At 48.8% G+C, this 13,026-nt stretch overlaps 1 protein-coding gene across 4 annotated transcripts in view; it reads right to left on the reverse strand.

Annotated features, from left to right (window-relative positions):
* CLIP2 (CAP-Gly domain containing linker protein 2) overlaps positions 1-13,026 on the reverse strand; it is a 139,774-nt gene that overhangs the window by 22,534 nt on the left and 104,214 nt on the right. For all 4 annotated transcript variants that reach the window (XM_084823300.1, XM_084823297.1, XM_084823298.1 and 1 more), the window contains exons 9-10: positions 4,990-5,934; positions 2,942-2,999 (exon numbers count right to left, since the gene is read on the reverse strand). In XM_084823300.1, coding sequence (XP_084679426.1) covers positions 2,942-2,999; positions 4,990-5,934 — 1,003 coding nt within the window. The remainder of the gene's footprint in view (positions 1-2,941; positions 3,000-4,989; positions 5,935-13,026) is intronic.

The raw sequence follows: 13,026 nt of genomic DNA on the forward strand, positions 1-13,026 counted from the left end.
AGCCCCACTCCTGGTGCCTTTGGCATCTGAAGCAGCAGGGGAGAGGAGGACTGGGGCGTGGTTGCCGTCCTGAGCGAGGCAGGGCCTGCAAGTGGCCAGTGGTGACCCAAGCCACAAAAGAAGCTTCCGCTGTTTCAGCGTCCAATCACCAGCCAATGGCCAAGGTGATCGGGATGCAGCCAGGGCCCTGGGGAGACCCGTCGGTCTTGCAAGAGGATAAGGGTAGAAACATGCTGCGTGACTTGCCACGCTCACTTCAGCAGGTGGGAGGTACACCCTCTGGTCCTCTTGGGCTGCAAACCCCTCCTCTCCCTGTCCGAGGCCAAGAGAGGATTCCGGAAAGATGCAAAATTTGCCCCCAGCGAGGCCTTTCTGGGGATTTGCAGGCCAGGGCAGCGGCAGCTACCTTCCCAGGCTTTAGAATGCAACACACACGCGCACACGTGTGTTTGTAAACGCCAGAATCGTATGCGCTTGGTCAGGGAGCTGGGGTTGGGGCTGGAATAGCACACAGGGCCGGCCCCAGGCATTCTGGGAAGTCCGCAAGCGGGGCATGAAGCTGTGGAGGCTGGTAGCTCCGATGTTAGTGGGGCAGTGAATCCGCTCCAAGTTTTAGTCAGAACTCTGAAAGAGCTCTCCAGTAGCCCTCTCCATCTGTCGGCACCTCAGTGTCAGAGGTACACTGCCCTGAAACCTGGGGTTTCAGGGCCTGCCCAGTATATCCTGCTGCCTGAAGCGAAGATGGCGCCCCCTCCCATTCCATTCACAAAAGCCGACCAGACTGGCAGATGGATCTGTCTTCTACACTAATGCTGGATAACGTTCTCCACTGAACGTGAAGGGGTGTCAGGAGGTCGCCCTTGCTGCCTTCTGAAATCCTCAGGTAGCCAGAATCAACACACAGACAATAGGGCTCTTTTCCAAGGCTTAATTTCCATTCAACCTAATGACGCTTACAGATGCTAATTGCTTGATCCTACTAGTGAGACTTAAGAGAGCCGCCTACTCTGGGGTTCTAGCCTTAGGAAGCAGTTGATCTCCGTTTGGAGGGGAAGGCAGGAAACCTCTGAACTTATGGGCTAAGAGGAGAGAGTCCACCCCTTTCCCATGGGGCATCAGGGCGCCACTGTTGCCGTCACGCCAAGCAGGCTGAGCGCCTCTTCGCAGCACCCGCCATCTCCCGCTTGACACTGCGCCGGCACCTAGCATCCAGAAACTGCTGTTGCGCCTCTCTCTCCCTGCCAGGGTCACTATCACTCTCAGGAATGTGTACCAGGAGGGGCTCTCCCCCCGGCTGCGCCTCTGAACAGCGCGCGGGTTCCTCTCCCATGGTTTCTATCTCTTCCTCAGAATCAGAACTGCTTTGGGGCTCTCTGGGCTCCGATCCAACCCTGACAAGGGGGCTGCGAGGCACACGCTTCTCTCCTTCAACACCTCGCTGCCACCTCCCAGAATCTGCCGCCTGAAGTGACTGCCTCACGTTGCCTAATGGTAGGGCCGGACTTGGCATCACAGCAGACTGGTCCCACATTACAGCATTCTCCAATCTGGGATCCTCCAGTTGTGTTGGACTGCAGCTCCTACCACCCCTAGCCAGTCTGGAGGGCAACAGACTTGGGAAGGCTGATCTAGGAAACCATCTTCAGGAGACAATAAACTGGATTGAAGAGAAGCAACAGCAACAACATGACTATAACTAGAAAATTAATTCTTTCCTCTCTTTGACCAAAACCTCGAAGTCCTCAACACTGGAACGATCTTTACGTTTGCACAAAATCCAAATGTGCTAACCGGACTTTTTAAGACTCAAATGTTGGGGGTTGTGACCAAAAGAAAAGACGACAGGTGTGGGGCATTGGAACTCTTTCAACCCGAGAGCAAAATTCAATTTTGGAGAATCTCTCGGGGGCCATATTCCAGTGGTGGGTGTGGCCAAAGGCAAAAGGCACGGGCCCAGAAATACCAGCATATTTTAGCTCAAAGCTCTCCCTGCCAGCAACTAGGCCTCAGGAGAGGCAATTCAACCTTTTAGAATGGGGTGGGGGAGACGCACAAACCCCGAGAAACCACCAAATGTTCAGCAGCCAGGTGGGAAGGGAGTGTGGCTGTCTGGGTAACCTCGAAAGGCCGGACTGAAAGCCCAGGTGGGTGGAATTTGGCCCACAGGCCTGAACTTTAACTCCCCTGTGATATTCTGGAGCTGAGCAAGTAACAGTTCTGAACAGAACTATTTTTTCTGAGAGACAAACACAACAGCCTGGCTCAGATGCGACACGAAACCAGTTTCCAGGGCATGGTCTGAAGGCACTTGAGACAGCCACCTTGCTGAAGCTAAGCAGGTTGGGTCTGGCCAGTGTTTGGAGGGGAGACCACCTGGGAACCACAGGTAGCCACCTTGATTTCCACCATGGAAGAAAGGTGGGATATAAATGTAATAACTAACTAAATAAAATAGTTAAGCAGTATGTGCGTGATTCCACCCCATCTCTCCTTTCACCCACTGTGGCCGCAGTCATAAAGAGACTGGAAGCATCTTGCTTCTGTTTTCAATTAACTGCAGTTCGTTGTTTCTTCCGAACAGAGGAACTGCGCTTCGTCTAAACTATGGTTTACACGAATGATCCAGGGTGATAAACCACAGTTAGAAGTGGGTTTGTTCGAACAAACCAAAGTTAAACCTGACCACAATTTGTCCACAATCTGTGCTTAGTCAAGAGCAGGTGTGGATGCTTTCTGGCTCCTCATAGCCACGCCAGAGGAAATGGGCAGCACACAAACATAACGGCGCTCACAGAGCACTAAGCTTTGGTTTAACCTCAAATCCAAACTAGGCCAGTGTTTGGATTTCAGCAGGAAAAATCAGAGCCCCTGTATTTTCCGTTATAACGACCAGACCAAATTCTACGCTGGATTTTGAATCCAGAATTCAATGCCACGTTACCTTCCATCGTCTGCTTCATCTTGATTTTTTCTTCAGAAATGTTGTTTGTTTCAATCATCTGCAGTGAAGGTAAAAACACACACACACCTATATATTATTTTGGTCCGTATTGTGGTTGATGTGAATGTCAGGTGATGCAAGTATTACACCCATGACCAGTGAATCAGCTAGGTTTCCCAACCAGAGAAGATGCCTACTGACTGGGTAATGTGCAGTGAAATATTCTGTTGATGGGTTGGATGTTCTGAACATTCCCCAATATCCTGTTGTTCAGCTGGAGATGCTTCAGATCCAGCGTAAGCGTGTGGCCAGGGCCATTTGGGGCTTGTGAAATTATCTGAGATGAAAGGAATAAGGGCTGGATGTGCCCAATCTCATCTGTCCTTGGAAGCAAAGCAGGGTCAGCCCTGGTTAGTACTTGGATGGGAGAACACCTGGGAACCAGGTTTCCTGCATTGAGCAGGGGGCTGGACTCGATGGTCTTGGAGGCCGCTTCCAACCCTACGATTCTATGATTCAAGCCCCAATCTCATCTGATCTCGGAAGCTAGGCAGGGTCAGCCCTGGTTAGTACTTGGATGGGAGACCACCTGGGAATCAGGCTTCCTGCAATGAGCAGGGGGTTGGACATGATGGTCTTGGAGGCCGCTTCCAACGCTACGATTCTATGATTCAAGCCCCAATCTCGTCTGATCTCGGAAGCTAGGCAGGGTCAGCCCTGGTTAGTACTTGGATGGGAGACCACCTGGGAACCAGGTTTCCTGCATTGAGCAGGGGGCTGGACTCGATGGTCTTAGAGGCCCCTTCCAACTCTACGATTCTATGATTCAAGCCCCAATCTCATCTGATCTCGGAAGCTAGGCAGGGTCAGCCCTGGTTAGTACTTGGATGGGAGACCACCTGGGAATCAGGCTTCCTGCAATGAGCAGGGGGTTGGACATGATGGTCTTGGAGGCCGCTTCCAACGCTACGATTCTATCATTCAAGCCCCAATCTCGTCTGATCTCGGAAGCTAGGCAGGGTCAGCCCTGTTAGTGCTTGGATGAGAGACCACCTGAGAATCAGGCTTCCTACACTGAGCAGAGGGTTGGACTCAATGGTCTTGTAGGCCCCTTCCAACCCTATGACTCTATGAATTTCTGGAACCCTTAAGTTTGGTCTTCCTAACTTAGTAGAGCAGCAAAGAAAGGAATCCACCTAGCGATGCCTGTATTTTGCTCTGTTGTTTCCATCTGCTCCTCCTCCTCCTGCAACTGCACAAACTCCATGTCCTCTTTCTTTTAAAGTTCTCCATCGCCTTCCCTACACCTTATGTCTTGGCACTTGCATTTCATCATCACTCTACTCACAACCCCCACTCCTCTGACTTTACCACCCCCTGCACCCCTAAGCAACTCTACCCATTTCCCTGGCTGCCCCCTATGTGTGGGGTTCTCTCCCCAAACACAGAACGTGGGACTCCCTCTCCCCCTTCCTTCAAATCCCACCTCTTTTTTTTTGCATGACGTCTGGCATTTCCCCCTTAATCCTCGCTCCCAGCTCTAACCAAGCTTTAAGTATGTGTAACCATCCCAGCTGCCCTCTTATCTACTTCCTTCCCTTGTTTTCTCCTATAGTCTAAAATAGACTGTTAGATCCCTGGGGGCAGGGACCTATCTTGTTTTTCCTATGTAACTCCATAAAAAGTCATATACACTGATGGCACTGTATTAAACAAACAAACGAACAAACACATCTAATAAACCAAGAGGAACCCAGAGTCTCAGCTGGGGCAATTAAGATGGTTGCAGGCCATGGAGCAATTCTTGCACCCCATGGCTTGTGTTTCATTTGGGAGGTGTCCACATGGTCCCAACAGCTTGGCAGGGGCAGTTTTGGAGAAGCTGACCTTGCTAGCAGCTTAAAGCTGCTCAAGTATGTGTTACTTCTGGGTAAAGACATCCACGAGTTAAAAAACAGGGGGGGGGGGGATGTAAGGAAACCTTAACAGGTTCCAGCTAAAAATTAGCTGCTGGTCAAAGACACAGACCAATTAACTCAAACACATACGTTGGCATGTTGGGACGGGTGGAGAGGCTCTGTAGACTGTAGCTTATTCTCTAACACAAGGACTTTCTCCTGCAACCGCTGGATCTCTTGTTTACTCTGGGCCTCCGTTTTCTGCAGCGTCTCATAGTCCAGCATCTTCTTCTCAGCCAGAGAGATCTGCTCTTTCAAGAAAGCGATGGCTTGCGCCTGATCTTTGTAGTCGCTGTGCAGCTTCTCCAGCTCGTGCACTCGGAGGTCCGCATCCCGACACTTATCCTTTAGGTCCTGAAGTTCAACTAGGTGCTGGTTGGCTTTGGTTTCCAGCTGCATCTTCCAGTTGTTGTTGCTTTCTTCCACCTCGTCCTTGGCTTCTTGCACCTTCAGCTTCAGGCTTTCCTTCTCTTTGATGTGAACAGCCGTCTCAATGTCATGCTTGGCTTTCAGGTTCTCCAGCTCCAGCTGGTGTTCCATCTTGATACTTTCCACCACAGCTTTCAGCTCCACTATCTCCTTATGTTGGGTATCGGGGCCTGTGTTCAAGGTAGCCCTGAGATCCTCCAGAGATTTCTGATGATCAGAGGCCAACGTGTCCAGCTTGGACTTCCAGTTGTCCATTAACCCCATGTTCTCATTGGTGGCCTGCTGGACTTTATGCTTGAGGTCCACGATTTCTTGGGAGTATTTCTCGTTTAGAGTTTTCAACTTCTCAGCCTCTTGCTGGTGCTTCTTCAACGTTCTCTCATACTTCTCCTTCATCTGGATGCTCTCTTTCTGGTGCTCCTTGTTGGCTGAAAGCAGCTGGTCGCGTAGGCGGAGAGCTTCCGTCTGCAGACCGAGGCCATGATCCAAAGACTCTGGCTGATGACAATTCTTTAAACACTGCTGGAGTTCCTCCACCTCACTTCGCCTTAAGGTCAGTTCTTCCTCTAGTTGAAGAATTCTTGACTTCTCTGCAACCGTGGTCAACTGGGAAAATTTATGATAAAACACACGCACACACACACATACACAAAGTCAGTTCTTGCATTTCCATACTGATCAACTCCTCTCAGGTGGGCAAACTATCGCCCTCAAGATGTTGTGGGACTACAGTACCAAACATCCCCGATCATTGATCATGCTGGCTGGGGCTTAGAGTCCAACAACATCTGGAGTGCCAGAGGTTGTCCACACCTGTAATTTCTAGGGCCTCTTCACACATTGTGGGGTTTGTTTGTTCATTTGTTTAGTGTGCACCCTAGATATTTTAAGTGTACATCTACCAGTGCAAAGTGTGAACACAACAAAATATGAACATGAACATCACACAGGTCAGGGAGTGGCACTGAATTCCCTGCTGAGTATACCCTCAATGGCAATCGAGTATACACTCAGTAGCTGAGTATACACTCAACAGAGTTTCCTGCTCCATAATGTGTGAAAAGGCTCTTAGTAGGCAGAAGGCAACTTTCAAGCACTTAACGTAACGTAAGCAGAAATCCCTCTCTGAAATATGATTCCCCTCCCTGCCCCCTGCTTTCTTTTTTGCACCAGGGTAAATTTTCCACCAAGTATTTCTTTGTAACTAGGTAGTTCACTGATAGCTGAGCCCAAATTTGCATCTTGCTGTCTTCTCTGCAGAAAGGATCCTTTACCTAGAAATATCATGGTTTCTTTTTAAAAGATACTATTCTAATCCAGCCTATATATTAATAGCAAACTCATTATCTGAATTTGAATCTTTACGTTGCCAAAACAGCACCGTCCAAGGCATAAGAGGGAATATGCCAGCAGGCTCAGGGGACCACCAAGGTTTGCAGAATTACAATATTTTTTTAATAGAAGAAAACAACCCAGCAAGGACCAAGCTCGCTCAGTGGGCAAATCCCGTGAACTGGGAAGGGCAGTGGAGGAAATGGAATGGAATATCCCAGCTCCTTGAGTGGAATGCTGAACAGGAGCACTCCACGCTGCAACATTTTGTCACAGGTCCTACTTATTATGAGCAATGAAATGCCCATATCTGTGACTGCAGGTGGAAGCATGCCACCTCAATGTTGCACACGCATGCACAGCTTGGCAATTCATTTTTCCCCATGGGAATTCTATGGGAGAAATTACAGGGGCCCCCATTTGAGGCAATCCCTCCTCTTCCAATGGTGCTTCAAAGTCCCCCTGTAAAATCGGTGGAAAGGCAGCCTCTGTCTGCAAGCCACACCGCATGTTCTGGTTTCTTGGGAATGAGATGGCTGCGCTGTGAAAAGGTATGATCGCATGTGCCACTTCAGACAGCAGGTGGAAATCACAGCTTGGGAGGTGCTCATATGTATACGACTCCCCGCAAGTAGAAAACTAGTACCGCTGGGCTAAAATCTTTCTCCCTGCAGTCTGAAATGGTATAGTCCACACTACCCCGTCAGGGTTTTTTTGCTCCATTCAGCTGCGTGTACAAGCTAGACCTTGGTGCGATGGTGGAGTGCAACAGAACTTTGAAAGCTGGCACACAAAAATGGTATATGGATTTTTTTTTTATGTACTTATTTTTTGCATTTATATCCTGCCTTTTTTCCTCTTGCAAGGAACCCAAGGCAGCTGACATCTTCCTCCTCCTCTCCATTTTATCCTCCCAACAACAATCCTGTGAGGTAGGCAGGGCTGAGAGTCTGTGACTGGCCCAAAGGCACCCAGTGAGCTTCCATGGCCAAGTGGGGACTAGAACCCGGATCTCCCAGCTCCCAGTCCAACACTCTAGCCACTACGCCATGCTGCCTCTCTTTGGTGATATTTGGCCATAGTCTGCCCCATCTGTAAACATTGCCTTCTCATGTATCATCATAAGAGTCTATGCATCAAACACTCTGTGCGCGTGTGCGTCCTTTGGAAAATCCCTCTCTCAGCCTCAGCTTTCACCATCTGTAAAATGGGAGCATCAAAAACTTGTTGCACAGCAGTTGTTGGAAGCACAAGCGAAGTAAAAAATTGCCAGCTTTCTGCCTCATACAGTGAATAAAACATGCACTTTCTTGTTTACTTCATGAGGTATTTGTACCCTCGGCAACAGGTAATAAATAAATAGACACAACTTGACTGTAACATGACTTACCCTGGTGTAAAAAGAAATGGACTTTTTAAAACAAAAGCAAAACCAATTTATGGAAACCAGTTAGAAGAAGTCATTAGCAATAACAACAACAAAATTAAAGGGAATAAGTAAAGAAGGATGCTTGATGTAAAAGCGAATTGCTGACCATGGTTAATGTTTAATGATGGGCTTGGAAGCAGCGGTCTAGCTTATGGGGCACAGCTTATGGGGTGCAGCGTGTTTGGCTTACAAATCATGGCAAAAGGAAATGGGAGGAAGTGGGAGGCCAGCGTGTTCAGAGGCAGGAAGGCTGACCAACGCTGCCTGTTCAAATAAGAGGACGTGTCCAAGCAACTCTCTCAAATCCATCGGTGGTTTTAAACATTTGGACATAGAATCAGAGAGTTGGAAGGGTTCTGGAAGGGCAAACGTCCCCAACCTGGTGCCCTCCAGCTGTGTTGGACTACAACTCCCAGCATCCCCCAGCCAGCTCCCCAAGAGTGTTGGTTCCATTGCCAAACTGCTCTTACAGTGAAGAAATTACTCCTTGTATTCAACCGTAACCTTCCCTGCTGGAATTTAAGCCCCGTAGATCCCGTCCTGTCCTCTGAGACAGCAGAGAACACATCTTTGCCCTCTTCTAGGCGATAGTCCCTCAGGGATTTGAAGAAAGCTCTTACATCCCACTGCATAGGCTCCCCCAATAGGCACACTTGTTTGGAAAATAGACCTAGGGCTCCTTCACACAAGGCTTTTATCCTACGTTTGTGATTGGTCACTCACAGAGGTTTGCGGGTCCTTTACATGATGTCGTCAACCTCCAGGGCCTCTCCCGTGCTTTCTGACTTTCATCCGCTTTTTAAAAGATCAGAGATAATTCAGTATTTAAATGTAAATCCACTTTAATGGCCATGTGACATGGTGCAGTTCCGCTATAACCACAGCGCCATAAGATAAATATAGGTTGACTTCATATGATAAGCTACTCCTTCATGGAAGAAGGGAAGATACTCTGGGCTAATCTCCCCCACCCCTCCTCTCTCTCCTCTGCCTAAACTACCTTGCGGGGTTGTTCTACAATGGAAGGAGACATGTATGTTGCTCTAAGCTCTTTGGAAGAACTGCAGGATAAATGGCAGGATAAATATATAATATGGAGTTGATGTTGCATATTCTGGGTGGTCCTCTCTGACTAGGTAAATTGGGGTGCCCTCTCTGCTACCCCAGTAGAGTCAGCAGGATGAGGAGAAAAAGAAAAAGCATAGCAAATTCTGGAAAAGCATCCACTCTTTCAGCATTTTCTCCCCCGCCCCCCAATTCTGAGACCAAGCAAAGAGAGGCAGCAAATTCTGAGGAGGTGGTGAAGAGGCTGCCAGGAACTTGCCAAGAAGGACAGCCCTGAAAAAACAGCCCATGTTAGCCTGTGTAAAGGAGCCGATCTTAATCCCGCAGAGGATCTGGAAGCAGAAGCCCCGGTAAACTGCAGGATAAAAAGCCCCATGTGAAGAAGCCCCTAGATTCTTCCAAGCCCAGAGTGGAAGAGAGATGGCTGTCAAACAACACTGTTGACTTTTAGGAAGGTGCCACATAGTAGATGTCTCAGCTGGAAGGGGCTGCAACCCCCAGCCACTGAGTAAACCCAGCATTACAATCCCCCTGTCACAGCCAGGCTGAGGCCATGGGCAGCTGTACCCAAATCCAGACTCAGAATGGGTCTTCTTCAACTCAGGATTCGGTGAGAGGGGTGATTTGAGCCACCGTGAAGTCTGGAGCCGGGAGCTTGGAATACAGCAGGTAGAAGATCCTGTTGACCAGGCAAGAGCAGAGGGACAGGCTCCCAGTATTTAAACTGGGCCTGACCAATCCAAAAGCTTCATACTGCCTGCCGATGGCAAGAATCGATGTTGGACATTCTTATTCCCTTTAGCGCCTGAAGGTTGCTCCTGAGTCCCGACACAGTCTCCAGAGGCACTGAATGGGCTCGGACGATTGCAACGGGGGAAGAAGCCATTGTGGCTTCTTCTCCCCACCCTGGCACATGCCGCACGCGCAGCCGCCATCCGCATAATCCCCCACGACACAGTGCGGGTTGGTGTGTCGTCCGAACCAGGCATATGGCGCATTGGGGGTGGCTTCATACCCACCCTAAAACCCATGATGTGCAGTAGATGTTTTAGGGTTGGTACAAAGCCACGCCTGGTTCAGGCCACACGCCAACCCATGCTACATCACGGGGGGCTATGCAAATGGTGGTCATGCATGCAGCATGCATGGGGGGGGAGCAATGATGGCTTCTTCCCCTGATGCAATTGTCCCAACCCAACCACTGACACACAAACATTTACATCAGTTTTCCCTTCTCTGGAGCCCTCCAGAGGTGTCGGACTACACATATGGATGGCGCCAGATTGGGGAAGGCTGATCTATACACACACACACACACACACACACACACAGAGAGCACTGCCCTGGATTTTTGAACCCCAGTGGGAGGACAGTAATGCTGGGCTTACCATGAAGCAGAAGAATACACTTTGCCATTTTCTGGTATGTTAACAGCAGCTACATAGTAAATTTCCACATCTAGTTTCTGGGCCAAGACTAGGATAGGATTCTGGAACGCAAACCTCTTTCCTAAACTGTGCCATTTATGGGTTACTTTCACAATGTCTAATGCACCCAACTCACAAGTGACTTGTCTCATCTACACTGCACCATGAGTTACAGCTAATTTCAGCTGTAATTAGCAAAAGCAACAGAGGTTTCTGGCACCTATGGGGTGTTTTCTACTAAAGTTTTCTACTTTTACCGCGCGTAGCCAAAATCTAGTGAAATCTCAGGAAGGCTTGTGAGAAATGAGCAAGATTCTTTACTGCGGCATGTAGCGTCTTGCCTTGCAGCAAGCCGAAACAGAATTATTCGAGAAGGAAATGTGGGTTTAGATTGTAAGCTCTTTGGGGCAGGGATTTGTTTTGTTGCTACTCTATAAAAGTGGCGTGCTGGTTGATCACTCCAAATTAATAAATAATCCACTCAGTGTGCATAATTAATTCAGAATGCATAATTTGGATGGAAATTGTTTTACTGCAGATTTCACAGATTCCTGTTGATCGGGCAGTTTAGGAATATATCTGTTTATTTCTAAATGACTATGATTTCACTGGTGACACCACCCATCTTGTACCTGCCTAAAAATGAGGAACAGCAAAACTTCCTCCCTCTTCTTAGAGTGCTTCCAGACAGATGTCATCTGGAAACACACACACACCCATATAAAATTCCGTGAATAAGGCAGGATACTGCACGATAAAACCCTCCTCTGGAAGCATGCTTGGATAAAAGCCTTCCCCTTCCCAGAAACGGCTTACGAGCACACCAGTCCTGTGATGCTAAAAACAAACAAACCATTCACATGTAAGGATACTGTCTTTTCATGGGGGCCAAACTCACAGCATCGCCAGGATGATTTAAACAAAGAAATCAATAAATGGACAAATGCACAAGAAAAAGGCAGAAAGAACTCCATGTAGCATCTAAGAGTCATAAGCTTTAGAGTCTCACATTCTGCAGAACCCAAAGAGGGCAAAACCCAGCCCTGCGGAGTGTCTGAATCGGTGCTTCCCTATGAGGGAAGGTTGCAACGGCTGGGATTGTTTAGCTTGGAAAAACGGCTAGGGAGGGAAGACATGATAGAAGTGTGCAAAATGATGCACGGTGTGGAGAATGCAGGTAGGGAGACATTTTTCTCCCTCCCTCTTAATACCAGAACCAGAGGGGGTCATCCCATGAAACTGACTGGGGGAGATTCAGGACAGATCAAAGGAAGGGCTTCTTCACACAGCGCAGAGTCAAACTATGGAATTCGATCCCACGAGACGTAGTGATGGCCACCCATTTGGTTGGCTTTCAAAGGGGGTTAGGCAAATTCCTCGAGGAGAAGGCTATCAGTGGCTACTAGTCCTGATGGCTTTATGCTGGTTGTCCACTGTGTGGCCAGAATGCTGGACTAGATGGACCCTTGGTCTGATCCAGCAGGGCTCTTCTTATGTTCTTATGCTGCGCTATGAAGAATGGTTGTTGAACTCTGCCAGCCCTATATCCCATAATGTGAGCGCCCCCATCGTTCCCATTTGGGAAATGTCAAAACCATAATGCTGCTGTTCAGGGTGGCTACATGTCCTGCTTTACAGAGGAAAGTCCTCGACTTGAAGGTGTCCACTATTTAAGGGCTGCCGGGTCTACCTCTGGTTGAAGGATGAAGACATAAGAAGGGAGAGCAGCAGGAACCCTGAACTTTCCCACCCACGGTGAGCCCCCGGATTCCAGACTGAACGAGCAGACAGGCCACCTGGGCATAGTCTATAGTGAGATGTATTGCATTTCTATGAAAATTATAGCAATTATTTCTAAATTCGCATCTATTCATCTCCAGTAGCAAAGGAAGGTTTTATGCAAATCGGTGCCCTCTTTTCTCCTTTTCGCTTGCTGATGCATTAGTGGCCACCCTTCTGCTGCAGTATACAGAAAGAAAAAGAAGAGGAAGCAAGAATTGGACAGTGCAGCATCGCTTTGTCATGTATTCCTATTACTGCCCCAGATGGCAGAAGCGAAAATTGGGTAGCTATGGCCAGATTCTGGTTCCAATGACTTATCCTCAGAGGCTGTTGAGGACTAGGGGGCAGAGACACTCCCAAGAGGGAAGGCTCGAGGATTGGGAGGGGGGGCTTGGATGCCAGAGGTGGACCCTCTGCTAATCTTGGGGTTTTAGGAAAGGCAACTAACCCTGCCACCCTCTGGAGCCAGCCCCGACTCCCAACGCTACCCTCTTGAAGCTGAAAAAGGGACTGAGAATAGTCAGACAGAAGACAACCATTCTTCCTACACCCTCAGTTATGCCTCCAGACACAAGGCCAGTGTTACCCTGCTGCTCTCCCCCCGCCTCCCCGCAATGCTTGCCCGCAATGCAAGGCCCTTCCATGAGGCAGAGTGAGGCAGCT

The sequence above is a fragment of the Heloderma suspectum genome, chromosome 16 (assembly GCF_057233095.1).
Source record: "Heloderma suspectum isolate Gila_16-S chromosome 16, 16-S_ref, whole genome shotgun sequence".
Lineage (NCBI taxonomy): Eukaryota > Metazoa > Chordata > Lepidosauria > Squamata > Helodermatidae > Heloderma > Heloderma suspectum.